We start from the raw sequence: 19,592 nt of genomic DNA, 5'->3' as shown, positions 1-19,592 counted from the left end.
ATCTCTATTAATGCAACAAATACGTAAACAAAGTTCACTAAGGGCCGCGCTTTGATTCCGTCCATTTTCCCGCATGCAGCCATCCGGGCTTGCCTCCCCAGGGCCTTGTTGTGATTTTGGACCAGCCACTTACAATCTCCCGACCCGTACAGTTCCCCATCTGGACAAGGATTATATGCTCCCCTCCCCCCAGGACATATCAAACCTAATCGGGAAGGATTCGATTAGGCTCGATAAGAGCGTTAAGTCATCGGTCACGAGCCAGGCGAAATGACTAATGATGTCTACTCCTCTCCCGCCAAGTTAAAGCCTCCCGGTGGCCCACACTCTCAGGATTGGTTCCGGGAGGGGCGTGGCCAGGTCACTGAAAGCCACGCCCCCAGACGTGGGGCAGCCTTCGCCGCGCCCAACCCTGCGGCCCAGGGAAGGGACCCAGCAATGACGTCTCATAACCACTCCCAGTGTAACCCTCCGCCAAGAGAGAAAGTAGTCCCCAACCCATAGCGGACTCCGTCACCCATACTTGGCGACATATAAAATCCTAGACTCTCTCCGGACTGGACTATGGTTCTGAGGCCTCAGGGCGACCTTCCGACACACCGGAAAGCGGTCTTTCTCTGGGTCGGCGTAGGAAGTAGTTCCGGCCTACGGTGGGCCGATGGGTCCCTCCGCAGCGGGGGAAAGAGGATGGCGACCTCGTCGATGCCGGAGTCGGAAAGAAGCACGGCTACGAAAGCGTCAGGTGAGCGTCTGGTAGAGTCAGGTCGCCCCACTGCACCCTGCCGCGAAGTGGGGCCAGAATACGGGGATAGCCGGCGGCGAGCTCCCGGGCCGGCGGGGCTGTCCGAACAGGGCCCCGGGGTCCCAGGCCCTTTAGTCGCTCTCGCACTTGCCTGAGCGGAAACCCGGCGCCGCCACAAGATGGCGTCGGGCCTGGAGCGCAGGCAGCGCCGGGGACAGCCCCGAGTCGCCAGGCCCCGGGACCGTCGCTGTCAGCCCCCTCCGCATGGGAACCAGGGGAGGGGGGGAGCGAGCCACTGACCCAGGGGGCCTGCGGGCTGTACCACCGACCCTGCACCCGGGGGGACTCGGGGGGCCGAAGGGCTGAACCACTGAGCCCGGACAGGGCTCTTAGAGCGAACCACGCTGCGGGAATCATGGAGGGGAGACGAGGAGGGTCAAGATTACCGGCCACTGACCATCCTCCTGGGGCTGGGGAAAGGCTCTAGACTGGGAGGCCAGGCTTCTCGGTCCTGTTTTCCCAAAGCTCCTGTCTCTGTACACGAGAAAGCCCCTCCCCGTCGGGGACTCCGTCATTGCACCTGCGAAATGGGCACACGGGTGCAGCTAGGTGGGCCGTGGTTGCCGGGGCCGGGAAGGAGGCCCACCTGTTCCAGCCCGGGTCACCTCTTCTGGCAGAGTGAAGGATCCAGACCCTGCGAGTCCCTGTCAGGCGGCCCCCCGAGCCGATGGAGGAGAACGAAGTGGAGAGCAGTAGCGACGCGGCCCCTGGGCCTGGCCGGCCCGAGGAGCCCTCTGAGAGCGGCTTGGGCGTGGGCACCTCTGAAGCCGTGTCGGCCGACAGCAGCGACGCCGCGGCCGCCCCGGGGCCGGCTGAGGCCGACGACTCTGGCGTGGGGCAGAGCTCCGACCGCGGCAGCAGCTCTCTGGTATGGACCGTGCTGGCCGGCGTGGGTGGAGGCAGGGACCGCAGGCAGCATGCCTGGCAGCCAAGGGCAGCAGTCAGAAAGGCTGGCTTGTAACTAATATTTGGTTTTGGTTTACTGTGTGTCAGGCACCATGCCAAGCCCCTAACATGGATTTTCTCATTTAAGCCTCATACCTTGTGTTGCATATCCCTCTTTCCCACATCTTACAGGGCACAGAGAGCAAGCCGACAGAGCCAAGGTTCAAATTTAAGCAGTGGCCTTACCCACTCCACTCTCTTCCTTCTTTGAGACGCAGGTGTCCTGGTTCAAGTCTTAACCTCTACCTCCGATTCACTGGGAGACCTCTTTGAGCCTCATTCTGTTGTCTGTAAAATGGAGCAGGAATGCCTGCCTCATAGAGAATACTCTTGGAAATGCTTTGTAAAACTGTCTCCTTCTGGCTCTGCCATTCCTGGCTTTGTGATCTTGGACATGCTACCCCACTTCTAGCTCTCAGTTTTCTCATCTGTAGAGTGGGAATGATAAATACATATGCCTCAATAGGGCTTTTGTGAGGATTAAATGAATTAGCATATACAGAGCAATAGAAACAGTGCTCAGCACATAGTAAGCACTCAGTAAATATTAGCCATTACCATTGTTATTATCTGCAAGATAATGATTTCCAGGACATCACATTGTGGAGCTGCACGATGATGGACCCCATTTTGGGGTCCAGGATTTCATTAATTCAGCAGAGATGGGCCTACCATGTGCCCAGCTTGTGCTGGACCCGGGGGATACAGCAGGACACAAGACAGATGTGAGCCCGGCCTTAATGGAAAGTACCGTCTGACCTAGGACATATTACTCTAGAGTGAACCATAACGGAGGGGACACAAACAACTGCGGCACTGAGGACAGAGGGGTCCTACTTTGGCCTTGGGGGTCAGGGTTAACTTCCTAGAAGAGGTACCAAGTAAATGGTGGCGAGAAGGCTGGGCAGGAATTAACCATGGTGCAACGCTGGGAAGCATTTCAGACAGAGGAAATAGCTAATTCAAAGGCCCAGTGAAAATAGCTCTGCCTGGTTGTTGTGTGGGTGTGGGGATTATGAGGCCTCTTACCTGACCAGAGCCAGGGACCCTGAGACTTGTTCTTGTGTGGCTCTGTGACTGGAGGGCTTCTACTGGTCCTTTGTGGGGCTGACAGCGTGGATGCCTCTACTCACCGTGGCCAAGGAGCTCTACCTAGTGGGTGGCAGCTGGCCCTGCTCCATCCGTGGCTCCTAAAATCCCTGTTTCCAATCACCCAGGAGGAAGTATCTGAGAGCAGCTCCAGCACAGACCCCCTGCCCCACGGCTACCTCCCTGATTCCTCTTCTGTGTCCCGTGGGCCAGTGGAGGGAGTGACAGGCGGCCCCCCAGCACTGGTGCACTCCAGCGCTCTCCCAGACGCCAACATGCTGGTGTCCGACTGCACGGCTTCTTCCTCGGACCTGGGCTCAGCCATTGACAAGATCATCGAGTCCACCATCGGGCCAGACCTAATCCCAAGTGAGTCAGGCAGAGGGCAGTAAGAGCTGACCCACAGGGGTCTTCCTGTGGGGTCCAGCAGCACCAACCATGCAAACTTGGACACATAACCCTGCCACTCTAAGCGTATGATGGGGGAACGGTAGCCTCTGTCTCGTAGTGGTAAGTGAGGTGAGGATTTAATAAGACAGTTCAGTGTAGTGCCTGGCGTGGGCATGTGATAAACACTCAATAAATATAGAAATAATAATACTTAATTTGTACTGGAGTTCGTTCTAAGCACTTTACATATGGTAGCTCATTAGTCCCCCCAGTGACCCCAAAAAATCTGGACGCTATTATCATCCTCACAGTCGAGATGAGAGTTTTGAGGTACAGAGGACCCACTGCAACCAGCAGGTGTGGGGCCATGGGCTCAGACGGTCTGACTCCAGATTCTGTACTCGTGATTGACCACACTGTACCTTCTGTTGTTAATGGTGTAAAGGCCACAGTCTTCAAATAGTCCTGGGGTGGTGTGGAAAGCCAACCCTGAGAAAGTGGTGCAGGGGCTAGGCCTTGACCTTGGAGAAGTTTGGAGACAGGAAGGGAGACTCTCCAGGTTTAGTGGTCAAAGGGGGGGCAGCTGGGGTAGCCATGGCATCTGTGTGACCGTAGGCCAGCTCCTGGGCCAGCGTGTCGTGCACACTAGACCTCCCAACAGCCCTGTTCTGGGTGGGGGCGTGGACAGGGGCAGGGCACAGATGAGGCTCAGGGGGGCAATGCAGCTGGTTCATAGTTGCATGGGTGAGCCAGAGTGAATATGGGCGGTGACAGTTGTCATTGTCAGCTGGGAATCCCCTCCCCCCCATCTCTGCCCAGGCTGCATCACCGTAACCAGTGCTGAGGATGGCGGAACCGAGACTGCCCGGTACCTGATCCTGCAGGGCCCGGACGATGGTGAGACCCCAGGCAGCAGACCCAGGGCGCCCTGCAGTGGAGAGGGAGGCTCCGCCACAGACTCACTGTGTGATCCTAGCAGGTCGTCCTCTGCTCCGGGCCCTAGTTTCCCCACTGCCACTCTGGCGGGGGGTTGGGTTCTAGGATCCCTGGGCCTGCCTGGGAGGGACAGCTGTTGCTCATGGCCAACCTTCCCCTCCACCCCCCTGCCCTCCGACTCCCTCACCCACCCACAGGTGCCCCCATGGCTTCGCCGATGTCCAGTTCCACCTTGGCCCACAGCCTGGCAGCCATCGAGGCCCTGGCTGACGGCCCCACGTCCACATGCCTAGAGCCCCCCGAGGAGGCGCCGGGGAGGCCCAGCTCCCCAGCACAGCCGCCCCCAAGCTCTGGTGCCGAGGAGCCAGACCTGCAGAGCCTGGAGGCCATGATGGAAGTGGTGGTGGTACAGCAGTTCAAGTGCAAGATGTGCCAGTACCGGAGCAGCACCAAGGCCACGCTGCTGCGCCACATGCGGGAGCGGCACTTCCGACCAGGTGCGTTGACGGCGGCCTGCCTGGCTGGGGCTGTGGGGGGGGGGGGGGTGCAGCCAGCCAGACGTGGCGAGCTTCTCTTCTCTTCACAGCAGCAGCAGCAACCGCAGCTGGTAAGAAGGGGCGTCTGGTAAGGAAGTGGGGTACCTCTGCCAAGACCCCAGATGAAGAGGGGCCAGAGGAGGAAGATGATGATGACATTGTCGACGCTGGTGCCATTGACGACCTAGAGGGTAGGCCACCTTAGCTCCCAGGAGTGCCATCCCCTTCCCCATCTACAAATACCGAATTCCCTCTGGCCCACATGGAGGACTGGGAGAGAGGAATTGGTACACATGTGTGCCTCCGGTATAAAACAGGAGTTGGGGCTCTGGGGTCAGGACCTCTGTGTGCGGCTGTGGAGACTGCACGCTGAAAAAGAGCACCACTTAAGAGGGCCACGTTCACATTTGTCCAACAGAAATAGAATAAGCTGCATGTAAACTTCTTACATAGCTTTGTAGCTATGCTTTAAAAAGTTAAACAAAAAAGATAAAATTAAGCTTTATCAGAATTATCAGTGGGTTGTTTTACTTTGCGTTTTTATACTAGTCTTCTGAAAGCCAGTATGTATTTTACACTTAATTATCTGTTACTGAAAAAAAAAAAAATTACGTGTTAGTGTAGACAAGGCACAATTTCTCGGTCGTTGCATATGGCCAGTGGCTCCTGCACTGGGTAGCATAGTCGTCACAGTTTATAGACTTCATTGTTTATTTCAATTATCTTCTAACAATGGCTGTGAAGTGTCTTAAGAAACGGACACCTTTTTCTGATTTTCATAGTGGAGCTGCCTGAGTTGGCGGTAGGAGTCAGGAAAGGTGCAGAGAAAGGGGCTTGGAGAGAGGCACTCATAGTCAGCTAGTGGGAGGCCAGGAGGGCTTTTTGGAGGGAGGCATCACTGGTTGATAGGCTTGAAGGAGGAGTAGGCAGGGATGGGAAGTGGGCCTCTTCCTAGGGAAGTTGGGCCAGGGATTAGGGCTGAAAGGGCGGGTCTGGCACTGATGCCCACCTTTGCTTGCGGCCCCCACAGAGGACAGTGACTACAATCCGGCCGAGGATGAGCCCCGGGGCCGGCAGCTACGGCCCCAGCGCCCTACTCCCAGTACCCCAAGACCCCGAAGGAGACCTGGCCGGCCTCGGAAGCTGCCTCGCCTGGAGACCGCGGACCTCTCAGATGGTGAGAGTTGGTCACGTGGGGCCGTGTGGGGGGCTGAGGGATGGCCTCCTTCCCTGCTTGCTTCTGTGGAGCCCTGGGGACTGAGGGTGCCACTCAGGGCAGCACATACCAAGTCAGGGTGACCTGAAGGCCGCCTCATAAAGGGACGGCCCTCCGAGACCAAGCTTCAGAAACCCTGATAAGCAATATGTCAGCTTTGTGACAGGGCCTCTTGGTGGTAAGATGTTGGAGCGTGGGAGAAGTTTGAATCTTTATAATTGAACTAAGAAGATAAGTTATAAGTATGATTACTGAAATGAGAACAAGTCTGAGGGCTGAAACTGTGTCCAAGAAACACTGGGTTGGAGCATTACAGGCTGGGGACTAGAAAGCACGATCATGGCCATGAATGGCCCCACCACCTACTGGCTGTGTGACTCAGAGTGTGTTATTTTGCCTCTCGAATCCCCTGGTCCCTTGTTAGGAATGGAGGTGATAGCATCTGGCTTTTCGGGATCGCTTTAAGGGGTAAACATACACACACAAAAACACATGATAACTGTTTTTGTATGTGCTGTATAGGGGAGATTGTTACACATTTTCAGTGTCTTTTTTAAGAATAGCGTTTTATTAAGGTCTGTATGGGAAGGCACACACATCCTAAGTGCAAGGCTTAGGGAATTTTCACAAGATGAATGCACCTGTGTAGCTGAGCATCCCAATCAAATTGAAGCAGGATCTTGCCAGCATTGTCTATGTCACTTTTAATTTTTAAAACATTGCATTGGAATACAATGGATGTTTTTGAATAGGTAGCACATTCAGACTGTTCAGACTTCAAAAGGTTAGGAGTGCATGCAGTGATGCTCTGTCTTCTCTCTTCCTCCCATCTGCCCTCCAGCCACCCGGCCTCCCTAAAGAAAGCCAATGTTAAAGTACTGCTGTCGTTCCCAGACCCTAGAATGTTCCCATGAGGTCACTAGAGCAGCACTTATCGTCTCCATCTGACAGATGGGAAAATGAGACTCAGAGAGGCGCGAGGAGGCACCGAAGTCTGGTGTCAGAGCTGAGCTGGCACGCAGGTCTCTTGACGGGGAGGTCGCCAGCTCTCTTGCTGCTGCCGCAGACCGTCCTGTTTAAGTTGTGCCGTCTAGCAGCATGTCAGTTGCAGGAGGGGCCTGTGTCCACCCTGCCCTCTGACGCGGGCTGCCTGCGTCTGTCCCACGGCCTGACGTGCCCATCAGTGGTCTGTGACAGTGGTTGAAGGAAGTATTTTGGCTGGCCTCTGGCACACCTGTCCGCGTCTGTCCTGGTGCGTCCGTGGCTGATTTGCCACCATGTGCGTGACAGGTGTGGAAGGAGAGCCTCTAGTGAGTTCCCAGAGCGGACAGAGCCCACCGGAGCCTCAGGATCCCGAGGCACCCAGCTCCTCCGGCCCGGGATGCCTGGTTGCCCTGGGCAAGGCCGATAGGGGCCCCGTGGAACCTGGCGTGAGCCAGTCGGATGCAGAGAACGCAGCCCCCTCTTGCCAGGATGAGCCCGATGCCCCACCCCGCCGCCGGGGCCGACCCTCCAGGCGCTTCCTCGGCAAGAAATACCGCAAGTATGTGGAGCAGAGATGAGGGTAGGGGGAGACAGCCCGGCGGCCCCGGCCCAGCCACACCTCTTCCCAACACCCTCCTGGCAGGTATTATTACAAGTCACCCAAACCGCTCCTGAGGCCCTTCCTGTGCCGCATCTGCGGCTCCCGCTTCCTGTCCCATGAGGACCTGCGCTTCCACGTCAACTCCCACGAGGCCGGGGACCCCCAGCTCTTCAAGTGCCTGCAGTGCAGCTATCGCTCCCGCCGCTGGTCCTCGCTCAAGGTGCGCGGCGGGGAAGGGCAGGCGCGGCACGGGACCAACGTGAAGGTGCCAGGAGGGAGTGGAGTTGACGGGTCGTTCGCTGGCACCTTCTGCCCCCTCGCAGGGCACGTGCCTGGCCGCTGCCGTGCTGAAGGAGCTGAGGGGGGAGCCGCGGGCACTTCCGCAGGCTGCACGCGGCATAGTGGCGTCGCATCTTCAGGGGGGCTGTTCACGCCGCAGCCAGCACTGACGTGCCTGTTCACCACACGCACTGGCAGATGGCAGGGAAACGGGCTTTCCCTGATTCTGTGTGTTAGAAAGTTTTCCGGTAGGTGGCCGTCAGGTGTCTCAAGAAAGGGGCTCTTTTTTTATCATTTACCCAAAAGCGCCAGTGGGCTTGCTGTGACCCTGAGCCATTTTTATCCAGTACCTGGGCCTGGCAGGCAGGCACGCACGCTCGGGTTCCAGGCTTGCGCAGCCTGGAGAGGCTGTAGGTATCGATAGTGCCATTGTACTGACCCAGGAAACCGTGGCTTGGCCAAAGTGAGGCAGAGAATTGGCCGCGGTGGGGAGTGGGGGCCACCTGAAGCACAGCTGGTCAAAGCCCCCGTGCTTTCTGCACGCGGTAGTTCCTCCCCAGACAGGGCCCCGTGACCTGGAAGTTGTTCTCCGGAGCCCTAACGGGGCTGGGCTGTGCCGGAGTACGCTGGGGCCATGCCGCTTGGGTTTGGCTCCAGGCTCCGCTGTTCACAGGGTCACCGTGGGACCCCAGCACGTCCCTTCCCTGTGAGCCTCAGTTTCTGCCTCCGTCAGGTGGTGAGCTGGCACAGGGCCTGGTGCCAAGTAGGTGCCCGTGTTGGGGAGAGTCCCCAGCCCTCACAGGCTCTCCGGCCCTTCCTGCACTCGTTCTGGGAGCAGCTCTGAGGCTGTGGGCACAGGTTGGCGGGGAGGGGGAAGCCAGCCCCAGCCCACTGTCCTCTTGCCTCTGTCCTAGGAGCACATGTTCAATCACGTGGGCAGTAAGCCCTACAAGTGTGGCGAATGCAGCTATGCCAGCGTCTACCGGAAGGACGTGGCCCGGCACGCAGCCGTGCACAGCCGAGACCGGTCAGTGTGCGTGGGTGGGGTGGGCCAGGGCAGGAAGCAGAGGCCCGGCGTGACCACATTCCCCCTTTACTGAGCACCTGCTCTGGGCCACACTATTCACAGCACGGCATAGACCTGCGAAAGATAAGGCCGTTCATCCCAGCTCATGTGGCTCAGAGCAGTAGCAGGGCCTGAAGGATTCTTGTTCCGTCTCTTCCCTGCTATGAGCTTTGTAAGATGGGGACAGTCATTGTTGAGGGGATTAAAGGAGCTCAGTAAATGATCTAAAGATCTTGTAGACTCCCGACTCTCAGCACTGACAGAGCAGACATGGGACAGATGGGTGGAGGAAAATCCTTAGGGGCCCTGTGATTGCTCACTACGTTGTCGTTAGATCTACAGCTTTGGGAAGGAGTTCACTCTGCTTAGGGTGGTACGTGAGCAGAGGTCGGATACAGGAATTCAGGAGAAAAGTGACTTTCAAATTGTGCTTGTGGGAAAGGTTGCTCTCCATGATGCTAATGGGTTTTCTTAAGAAAAGGGGAGAGCGGAAGTAAGATCAGAGATACCAGGTTGAACACCTGCTTCGCCAGCTCTTTTCTACAGGACTTCTCAGGGCCTTTAAAATGCACGTGTATTTTGTGACAGGAAGAAGGCACCATTCTAGAATTTGTTTACAGCGTGCCTCTTAGCATTTCCTAGCAAACTCCACTTGGGGAAGCCCTATTCTGAGAGAAGGGCTTGGCTGGGCAGAAGGGACACTCAGGGCTGAGACGGTCCGGTCAATGTGAGAGAGTTTGTGGTGGGGTTGGGGAAGCAGTGGTCTAACCTCTATGCCTTTCTTCCTCAGGAAGAAGAGGCCAGATCCGGTGAGTCTGGGGCCTGTCCTGGGAAGGGAGCCTGCTTGAGGGCTGCTTATCAGGTGGGGGCAGGAGGTGAGGTCTCCCCCTCTCTCCTCCCCTTCTCTCTTCATCTGGTCCCGTCTCGTCCCTTCCCAGACTCCGAAGCTGAGCTCCTTCCCGTGCCCTGTGTGTGGCCGTGTGTACCCCATGCAGAAGAGACTCACACAGCACATGAAGACACACAGCACTGAGAAGCCCCACATGTGTGACAAGGTGGGTGGGTCCAAGGGCTGGGGGCAGGGGCTCAGGGTCTCCCTGGGCAATCTCCCATCTCTAACTCCCCCTCCCCCTCACAGTGTGGAAAGTCTTTTAAGAAGCGCTACACCTTTAAGATGCACCTGCTCACACATATCCAGGCTGTCGCCAACCGCAGGTATATCCCTAAGGAGGCCCCTGGGGCTGGAGCACCCCACCCGACCCCACCACTGAGCTTTCCTCCAACCGCCTTCAGGTTCAAGTGCGAGTTCTGTGAATTTGTTTGTGAGGACAAGAAGGCACTGCTGAACCACCAGCTGTCCCACGTCAGCGACAAGCCATTCAAATGCAGCTTTTGCCCCTACCGCACCTTCCGAGAGGACTTCCTGCTCTCCCACGTGGCTGTTAAGCACACAGGTCAGGCCAGCCCCACCCTGGCTTGAGGGCAAGTTGGTGAGCCCTCCACTTGCCATGCCCCTAGGCGGCAGGCTCGGCTCTGTCCTCTTCCTCCCCCTCGGCAGCCAGCCGGGCTTCTCAGGTGTCAGGATATCCCCTCTGGGGTGTCACCCGCTCTCTTGGGCTAAGCCAGCTCTTCTCTGTGTGGCCAAGGGCTAACTTGCTATGAGAGGGAGTCAGAGCACCTACCATGTGGTGGTTGCCAAAGTGAGTTCTGTTTGTGTCTGGAGCCCTGTCTGTACTGGGCGCTGGGTGCTGGGGAAGAGGAGTTTCTGGAGGCCCCAGTCTCACACGTGAAGTGGGAGAAGCAGCGTCACATGCTCGGCCCACAGAAGGCGGACAGAACAGTCGGTTCTTTCTCCTCCTCGCGCGCAGCCCTCTGATGGGCACGCTAGAGATGAGACACCGTAGTGGGCCAGATCCCTGTCTACCCGGGAGGGATGGTTCGTAGGAGAAGTGTGTGGTCACCTGACATGAAAATAAGACGCTCCTGGGAAGGCTGGGAGTGCCGGAGGTGGGCCTGGTTCCTCTCTGTCCTGGCCCAGCAGATCGGACAGCGGCGTGTGTTGGGAGCGAAGCCCCAGCAGTGAATCCCTCAGAGGGGTCCTTGGGACCACAGAAGGCTTCCCGGAGAGGGTGGGGAAGCCTAAGCGTCCCTTCCCGTGTGCCTGCAGGGGCCAAGCCCTTCGCCTGTGAGTACTGCCATTTCAGCACCCGGCACAAGAAGAACCTCCGCCTGCATGTACGGTGCCGGCACGCAAGCAGCTTCGAGGAGTGGGGGCGGCGCCACCCTGAGGAGCCCCCTTCCCGCCGTCGCCCCTTCTTCTCTCTGCAGCAGATCGAGGAGCTGAAGCAGCAGCACAGCGCGGCCCCCGGGCCACCCGCCAGCTCCCCAGGGCCTCCTGAGGTAAGCTCCGCCAAGCAGGCAGCAGATAGAAGGGACTGGGGAGCATGGGCCAGGATGACCGTGTCCTGTCACCCCTCCAGTCCTTGGCATCCTCATTTACACATTGAGGTGACAAAATGGCCCCAGCTTCTCCAGTTGAGCAGATGGGGTCACAAACATGTCAGCCCTAAGCTCAGAGTGGGCGTGGCTTTCCAGTGCTAGTAATAGAGAATGGAAATATGAGTTTAATTGTGGCAATAGTTCATTTTTCTCTTGCATAAAAGAAGTCCAAAGGTTAGCAGTTTAGAGCTAGTTTGGCGGCTCTGTGGTCAGTCATCAGGGACCAAGTTCTCTCAGTATTTTTTCCCAGTCATCCTAGGCATACGACTTTCATCTTTGTGGTTGCCTCATGGTCCAGTATAGCTGCAGGAGCTCCAGCCTTCTAGCCACATCCCAGGCAAGAAGCAGGAGGAAGGGATGGGAGAAGGGCAGAAAGGAAGCCTGCCATCTCTCCCATTTGTCTTCCTCGTGAACTTAACCGGAAGCTCCTGCTTAGCCACAAAGCCACGCTTTACCTAGCTGCAAGGCAGGCTGAGAAGTATAGTCTCATAGCTGAGTATACCACCTACTCTTTTTGTGCCCCAGAAGATGGACCACTGCGAAGTGCTGGTAGAACACAGCCTCTAGTGTCAGTGTTGTGTTCAGACCCCAGTTCTGCTACTTACTCGCTGTGGGATTTTAAGCAGTCGCTTCATTTCTCTGAGCCTCGGTCAGTTCATCTGTGGCACCGAGCTGATAAATACCTGGCATTGTAGTTGTGTGAAGATGAGACAAGCCGGCAGATGTGAAGTGCCTGACACAGAGGAGGTGCTTGGTAACCAGTGCTCGAATCTGAGCTGCCCCCTCTCAGGTTTGGCCACACCCCACCCCGCAGATTCCCCCAGAGGCAGCACCTTTCCAGGCACCTGAGACCCCCCCACTGCTCTGTTCCGACACCCTTGGTGGCGCCACCATCATCTACCAGCAAGGTGAGCCCTGGGGGAGCAGGGGAGCCTGGGGAGCGGGGCAGGGGCGGGGCACGTGCCAGGGCTGGAGGAGGGAGAGAGGGGGCCCCGGCCCATCCTAAGGCTCAGGTCTCACCCGACCCAGGAGCTGAGGAGTCAACGGCAATGGCCACGCAGACAGCCTTGGATCTGCTGCTGAACATGAGTGCTCAGCGGGAGCTGGGGGGCACAGCCCTGCAGGTGAGCTGCCCGGGGCCGCCGCCTCCCCCGTGCCGCCACCTTAGGCGCCCGCTGTGCACTGGACACTGGGAGGGGAGGAGGGTGGTGAGGCAGACGTGCCCTGCCCTCGGGGTGCCCCCAGTTAACCGGAGACAGTCCACTGAAACCCTGTGGGCAAACACAGAGGAGGGGGACCCACTGTGCCAGGGAGGTCAGAGGGGCTTCCGCTCAGCTCCAGTCACCAGCGGCCTCTGCCAGGCTGAGCGGTAAGCGCTGCTCTCGTGGCTTCTGGGGTCCCGCTGGTTCAGGTCTCCTAGCTCTGCGGCCGCCCTGTACTGCAGGTCCCGGCCAGCTTCTCATCCAGCCTAGCACCCTCGTTCCGCGACACCCCCTCCCACAGCCCGGAGGCTCCCGAGGCTCCCTCCCCTCTAGCCTGTCTTAGCCCTGAACCTCATGCCCAGCAGACCCCCTGCCCCCAGCTCATCATCTTCACTTCTGCCGCCTTCTGGCCGCCTGGGGTCACCCTTCCACTACCCCTGCCCTGCCCGCACTGCACACCCCACACTCCTCTAAGGTAGGGAGAGGTTTGTTATCCGTCTCCCAGCCTCTCGAAAAGATGTAGAATGTGTGTTGAGATGATAAATTCCAGGAACTGGGAGCAATGATGTGCTTCCAGGGGCTGGAGGGCAGACAGAACTCTGTGGAGGGGGGGAGCCTGGTGTTGGGCCTGGGGACCTCCGTAGGGTTTCATTATGCCTTTGGGGGTGTTTGGAAGTTCTACGTTTTTAGTTAGTTAAATCAGTCTTTCATGGTTTTTGCCTTTGATATCATCCCTAGAAAGGCCTGTAATCACCCCAAGATTATATAAACATTCGTATATTCTTCTTAGGGTTTCTTTCTGCTTAGGGTTTCATTTTTTTACACTTAAATCTTTACTCCACCTGGAATTTATTTTTGGTGTATACAGAAAGGTAGGGGACTCGCTTTTTTTTTTCCCCAAAAGTTGTACAGTGTAGTATATCAAATCTTCCCCTGTGGTTGGAAATGTCTGCTTTATCACGTTCTAGATTCCCATATATATAGGAGCCCATTTCTATACAAGTTCTGTTTTATTGCTGTCTGTTGTTCTCATGCCAGTTTTTTTTTTTTTTTTTTAATCTGATTACAAAAACATATGTTAAACCAAAATGACCATTAGGAAATGTTCTATACAGAAAGTGAAAGTCCTGAACTCCCCCCCCCCCCCCCACCCCCAGCGGCAAATAGGCATGTCTCCAGTTTTGACCACATACAGGCTAACATGGAGACATTGTTTCTAAAAAAGATGGGATCACACAATTCATGCTCATCAACACCTCCGCTTTTGCTTGCTCGGGAGTGTGTGAGGCGTGGCCTGGCCAGCACACAGAGTCCTCTCTGTTACTGTTCCCATTTCACATCCCCAGGCCACTACACCGTAGAGATGCTGTGAGCACGTGAGCGCGTTCCGTCCTATATTGCTTGGGTTTCCAGCTTTTTGTCAATCAGGGCAGTGCTTTAGTGCACGTTTCAGGTGGTCCTAAAACATTCTTTAGTTGTAAAAAAAAAAAGCCTCCTAGAAGTAGAATCGGCGGGTCTGAAGGTGTGAAGCCTCATAAAAAGACAGTTTATGTGACCACCTCTAGAACTGCGCTCCCTTCCACCCTTGCCAACGCTTGGGTATCCCGAGCTTTAGAAATGTCTTCCGCATGGCAGAAGTATGTTTCATGGTTTTGGTTTTTTATATATATAATTTTATAACCGTAAATGAGTTTGAACTATGTTCGTAGACCATTTTATTTTCTGACTTGTGTCCTGTATCTGTTTTTCTATTGTTGGTGTTTTTAGCGTCACTTTGCAGGAGCTCTTTGCAGATGAGGGAGACTCCCCTTTTCTCGTATTTATTGTTAAATACCCTCTCCCCCCATTTCTTTGTTTTCTAATTGCAGTTTATGGTTTGTTTTGCTGTAGGCTTTAGCATCTTTTTCTGTCACGATTATAGAAAAATCTTCCCACCCCAGATCATAAAATATTCATCCACATTTTCTTTTCATATACTTAGAGTTTTATTACATTTCGGTCTTTAATCTATTTGAAGCAGGCTCTGGAGCAAGATGTGAGGTCAAGCTTTTTTCTTCTTAAATGGTTTGCTAGCTGTCCCTTTACCAGGATTTCTCAATCTTGGCCTTTTGTGCCAGATAGTTCTTCGTTGTGGGGGCTATCCTGTGCGTTGTGGGGTTGTCAGCTGCATCCCTGCAGATAACTCCTAGGTGCCAGGACCACCCCTCTTCCGATTGTGACCACCAGAGAATGTCTCCAGACGTTGCCCGACGCCCAGGGAGGGCAGGGTTGCTCTCCCCGGGTCTTGTTTCTTTGCAGGTGCCAGGCAGGGCTGGGAGAGCCAGGGGGTGTGTTAGATCACACAGTGGGGTTTGTACAAATGAGTGGTGGTGGCACGGGCCCTGGCCAGTGTGGGTGAGCTGTGAGGCCCCGCGTGCCAGCCTCTGTACCTGCTTGTAACACCCTCTGGTTCCCTCACAGGTGGCCGTGGTGAAGTCGGAGGACGTGGAAGCAGAGTTAGCCTCCCCTGGCGAGCAGCCTTCCCCGGCAGGTGCCGCTCCCCAAGTGGTCACCCTCCACGTGGCAGAGCCGGGGAGCAGCCTGGCAGCAGAGAGTCAGCTGGGTGCCCCCGACCTGCCCCAGATCACCCTGGCACCCGGTCCATTTGGTGGGACTGGCTACAGTGTCATCACAGCACCCCCTATGGAGGAGGGGACATCGGCTCCTGGCACACCTTACAGGTGAGACCTGCTGCCCGCAAGACCCCCTTCAGCCATTTACAAGGTGTGCTGGGAGGTGCCAGAGAAGGGCTCTGCCTGCTCGAGCTTAGTTGGCAGGAGGCGAAAATCCTAATACATACCATGTGATTAGCCATCGGAGTCTCTCTTGTTAGGAGGTTGGAAGCTACTATTTCTTGGTCTCTTAGATGTTCCAGGCACTAGACCTAAACACCTAAACATTTGGTGCACTCACCAAAACCATTCTCGTGAGATCCAGGTGTCCCTCATCTCACAGGTGAGGAAATAGGCCAGGGACATGGAATAACTTACCTAAGGTCAGATATGTAGTGAGGAGTCGAACTTTGGGTTCCAAAACCATGTGCCCTTTGTTCTGGGTGATCCCTGAACACACCTGGGTGATTCCAGTTCTGACCTCCAGAGCCAGCTCGGGCTCCTTGCCGGCATTGGAGGCCTGACAGCTGCCCTGTGTCCTCCACACCCGCCCTGTGTCCTCCACACCCAGCAAGTTCAGGGCAGAAAGACTGTGTGCTCGCTGCACTCCTGGGCAGCCTAAGAAAGCCCTTAATCCAAGCACCAAAGTACCACAGTGTGTGGCCGGGGTGGAAAGCAGGACCCCTGGGCTGGCGGCAGGCAGCCCAGTCTCCACATCTGCCCTCCACTCTCGGCCCCTGCTTGCCTCCCATGCTGGCCCACCCGCTGCCGCACTCGGCCAGACCCGGGCTGGAGCGCTGGGCTTCGCTGCCTCACCGCCATCACCCCTCAGTTGATGACTTTCTCGGGGAAGAGGACTCCTGTGGCCTTCCATCCCCTCCTAGAACCCCACCTCACTCCTCCCCCCACTCGGTGCCCACAGCGAGGAGCCCCCAGGGGAGGCAGCCCAGGCCGTGGTCGTGAGCGACACCCTGAAAGAAGCTGGCACCCACTACATCATGGCAGCCGATGGGACGCAGCTGCACCACATTGAGGTGAGGCTTGGGGTGGCTGACCCCGCCCCCGCTCCCCGTCAGTCCCCCCCCCCCCCCAATCCTCCCCAGTCCGTCATGCGCCCCCATCTGTCTACAGCTGACTGCAGATGGTTCCATCTCCTTCCCGAGTCCGGATTCGCTGGTCCCTGGAGCCAAGTGGCCGCTGCTGCAGTGTGGAGGGCTGCCCAGAGATGGCCCTGAGCCCCCATCTCCAGCCAGGACCCACCGGGTGGGAGACCCCCAGGGCTCTGCCTCCCCACCTCCTGCAGCCAGCAAAGCCCCGGGCCTGGTAGTACCCCCCTCACCGCCACCTGCAGGCACGGCATCATCAAAGAAGTTTTCCTGCAAGATCTGTGCCGAGGCCTTCCCTGGCCGAGCAGAGATGGAGAGTCACAAACGAGCCCACGCTGGGCCTAGTGCCTTCAAGTGCCCCGACTGCCCCTTCAGTGCCCGCCAGTGGCCCGAGGTCCGGGTAGGTGCTGCCCCCTGGTGCTCATCTGGCCACTTGTTTGTGTAACAGACTTTAACTGAACACCGCAAGCCGGGCCCGCTGTCCCTCTCTGGGGTCGGAGAGGACTCTGAGGCCTCGGCATTGAGGGAGCTCTGTCTGGTGGGGAAGCAAACCAGATGGTGTGACTAATGCCCCACGGTGTCCCCAGTGTGAACAGAATGCATATGGCGGAGCAGAGACAAACCAGGAACAGGTCACGTGGACTCGGGGTGCTGGCAACAACCAGGCTGGGCCCGTAGGGGCAAAGGCACAGGCACGGCAGCACCAGGCACGTTTAGGGAAACACAAGGCCTCTAGAGTAGGGAACGCACACGGTACGAGGAAGGTGGTGGAGACCATGGAGAAGGCGAGGAGGGAGCAGTTCTGGGTAGGAGGCGGGGGTCCCTTTTGAGGACCACCAGTTTTCACTGCCACCGTGCACCAGATCCTCACAGCAGCTCAGTGAGGGGAGCAGGGCCTAGAACCCTAGAACATCAGGGCTGGAGGAGACCTCCAGGGAGGGGTTCCTTCATCTGAACCTGTACCTTACGTGACAGGGCGGTAACCTGAATCTAAGCAGGGACACGACTTCCTAAGTGACCTGATGGCGGGGCCTGTGGCTTTGCCCTCTCTTGGCACACAGCAGCACCAGGTCTTGGTCTGGTTTGTACTTGTCACCCAGTTCTTCCATCTGAGGACAGACTCCCCAACAGTTGTCTCGGTGGGAGGCTGCTTGTCCTCACCTGGCCAGTGCCCCTGACTCTGCTTCTGCTCCAGGCCCACATGGCACAGCACTCGAGCCTGCGGCCCCACCAGTGCAGCCAGTGCAGCTTTGCCTCCAAGAACAAGAAGGACCTGCGGCGACACATGCTGACCCACACCAACGAGAAGCCTTTTGCGTGCCATCTCTGCGGGCAGCGGTGAGGCTGGGGACAGGCGGGTAGGGGCTGCTGGGCACGCGTGACGGGACTGCCCTGAGCCTTCTTCCCTCCCCCACAGTTTCAACCGGAATGGGCATCTCAAGTTCCATATCCAGCGGCTGCACAGTCCTGATGGGAGAAAGGCGGGGACACCTACTGCCCGGACCCCAGGCCGGACCCCCACCCAGACCATCATCCTGAACAGTGATGATGACACGCTGGCCACGCTGCACAGTGAGCCGCCCCTGGGAGACCAGGGTGGGTGCTGGGGCACCTCAGGTTTCCCTGGATCCGCTGTGTGAGCACCCTCTCTTCTCTGCCCAGCTGCACTCCAGTCCGGTCATGGGGTCCTGGGGCCAGAGCGGCTACAGCAGGCACTGGGCCAGGAACACATCATTGTCGCCCAAGAGCAGACAGTGACCAATCAGGTGAGAGCCTGGATTGGGGCCCTGCTGGCAAGTCACAGGCTGGGGTGGGGGCACACAGAGCTGAGGCTAGAGCTGACTTGGTCCTGGCAGGAAGAAGCCACCTATATCCAAGAGATCACCACAGCTGATGGCCAGACAGTACAGCATCTGGTTACCTCTGACAACCAGGTGAGCACCTGCTCAGCCAGGAGAGCCCGCCCTGCCCCTCCCCCAGACTCCACTCTGGGGAGGACCAGTACTTCCCCAACCACTCCTCCCAGGGTCTGTGCGGCTGCCATCGTTGATGGTGGGTGTCCCTGGCCCCCTGCTCAATCTTCCTGGTTCAGCAGGGCCCCCAGCGCCTGCCTCTTCTCCACCCTTCTCCAGGTACAATACATCATCTCCCAGGACGGAGTCCAGCACCTGCTCCCCCAGGAATATGTCGTGGTTCCAGAGGGCCATCACATCCAGGTGGGCCAGGCCTGGGCAGGGATGGGAATGAGGGGAGGGGTGGACAGCCTCTTCAATCACCAGATCGGCTTCCTCTCTCCAGGTACAGGAAGGCCAGATCACACACATCCAGTATGAACAGGGGGCCCCGTTCCTCCAGGAGTCCCAGGTAGGACCTTTGGGGAATTGTGCAGAGTTGGGGCATAGGCAGTACTCCTCCAAGGCCACATCTCACTGGCTTCTCCCCTCTAGATCCAGTATGTGCCCGTGTCCCCAGGCCAGCAGCTTGTCACACAGGCCCAACTGGAGGCGGCAGCACACTCAGCAGTCACAGGTATGGGGTGGGACCCTGAAAACCATGGGGACCCAGCCCCAGCTTCTGGGGCCTCAGGCTCACCGTCCTTTCCCCTCCCCTGGCAGCGGTGGCCGATGCTGCTATGGCCCAAGCCCAGGGCCTGTTTGGCACAGAAGAGGCAGTGCCTGAACACATCCAACAGCTGCAGCACCAGGGCATCGAGTACGACGTCATCACCCTGACCGATGACTGAGCCCCAAGGGCCCAACGCAGACCGTGGATATTGGGGCCAGCCATGTTAGGGGTGGGGGGACCCAGTGGGACTCACCTCCCTGTTCCACCTTAGGGTCTCCAGACACTGGGCAGCCAGCATCCTGTCACTCTAAGAGAGCCAGACCTGTGCTGCTGGCTTTAGGGGACAGCCATGGGCCCCAGCCAGGACATGCTGGGTGCCCTAGCCTGCAGGCAGGCTTTGGGGAGAAAAATTTATTTTTGTTTGGATGGACCCACTGGCCCCTCAGTCTCAATAAAGGGACCAGAGTCCAGTCCTGACCATCTTACTTTGTCGGCAAGGACTTGGGAAACAGAGAGGAAGAGCCTGTCACAGCTCCCAGGAGCTGCCAAGCCCCACAGTGCGGCCTGCCCGGCCTCTCAAAGTGCAGTGGCCCGACAGCAGGGCAGGCCCTTGGGGCAGAGGCCTGATACTGGGACAGATGGCTGAGCTGGTAAGAGCCCCCTAACCCCCACCCCCCAGCACCTTCAGACCCTCTTCCTCCCCTGGGCTCCAGGGGGACATCTGC

General features: G+C 57.3%; 1 protein-coding gene across 2 annotated transcripts; it reads left to right on the top strand.

The window, feature by feature from the left end:
* The first annotated feature begins 329 nt into the window (after positions 1-329).
* ZNF335 (zinc finger protein 335) lies at positions 330-19,337 on the top strand. 2 transcript variants are annotated; one of them, XM_060619483.3, is made up of 28 exons: positions 330-742; positions 1,420-1,670; positions 2,965-3,205; positions 4,046-4,123; positions 4,360-4,659; positions 4,749-4,889; positions 5,729-5,875; positions 7,205-7,457; positions 7,542-7,719; positions 8,693-8,805; positions 9,635-9,653; positions 9,783-9,899; positions 9,983-10,059; positions 10,138-10,298; positions 11,012-11,244; positions 12,158-12,251; positions 12,373-12,467; positions 15,006-15,265; positions 16,119-16,230; positions 16,328-16,702; positions 17,498-17,640; positions 17,720-17,874; positions 17,965-18,068; positions 18,159-18,236; positions 18,435-18,518; positions 18,601-18,666; positions 18,750-18,831; positions 18,918-19,337. In XM_060619483.3, exons 2-28 carry the CDS (start codon positions 1,470-1,472, stop codon positions 19,043-19,045), a joined length of 4,035 nt encoding a protein of 1,344 aa, XP_060475466.3. In that variant the 5' UTR covers positions 330-742; positions 1,420-1,469; the 3' UTR covers positions 19,046-19,337. The 2 variants fall into 2 exon arrangements, with proteins under 2 accessions (XP_060475466.3, XP_060475474.3); XM_060619491.3 differs by lacking the exon at positions 330-742 and having other exon boundaries at positions 765-1,670.
* Positions 19,338-19,592: the final 255 nt, after the last annotated feature.

Source organism: Panthera onca, chromosome A3 (genome assembly GCF_046562875.1).
Source record: "Panthera onca isolate mPanOnc1 chromosome A3, mPanOnc1 haplotype 2, whole genome shotgun sequence".
Taxonomy (NCBI): Eukaryota; Metazoa; Chordata; class Mammalia; order Carnivora; family Felidae; genus Panthera; species Panthera onca.
This window is presented reverse-complemented; position numbering and strand designations above follow the sequence as displayed.

What these genes read in the sequence shown, in the direction of transcription:
- ZNF335 (XM_060619483.3), top strand. Translation starts at nt 1,470, where the DNA reads ATGGAGGAGAACGAAGTGGAGAGCAGTAGCGACGCGGCCCCTGGGCCT. An exon ending in AGCCCCACATGTGTGACAAG is followed by an intron (nt 9,900 to 9,982) that starts GTGGGTGGGTCC and finishes TCCCCCTCACAG; the next exon opens with TGTGGAAAGTCTTTTAAGAA. An exon ending in GCCAGTGGCCCGAGGTCCGG is followed by an intron (nt 16,703 to 17,497) that starts GTAGGTGCTGCC and finishes CTTCTGCTCCAG; the next exon opens with GCCCACATGGCACAGCACTC.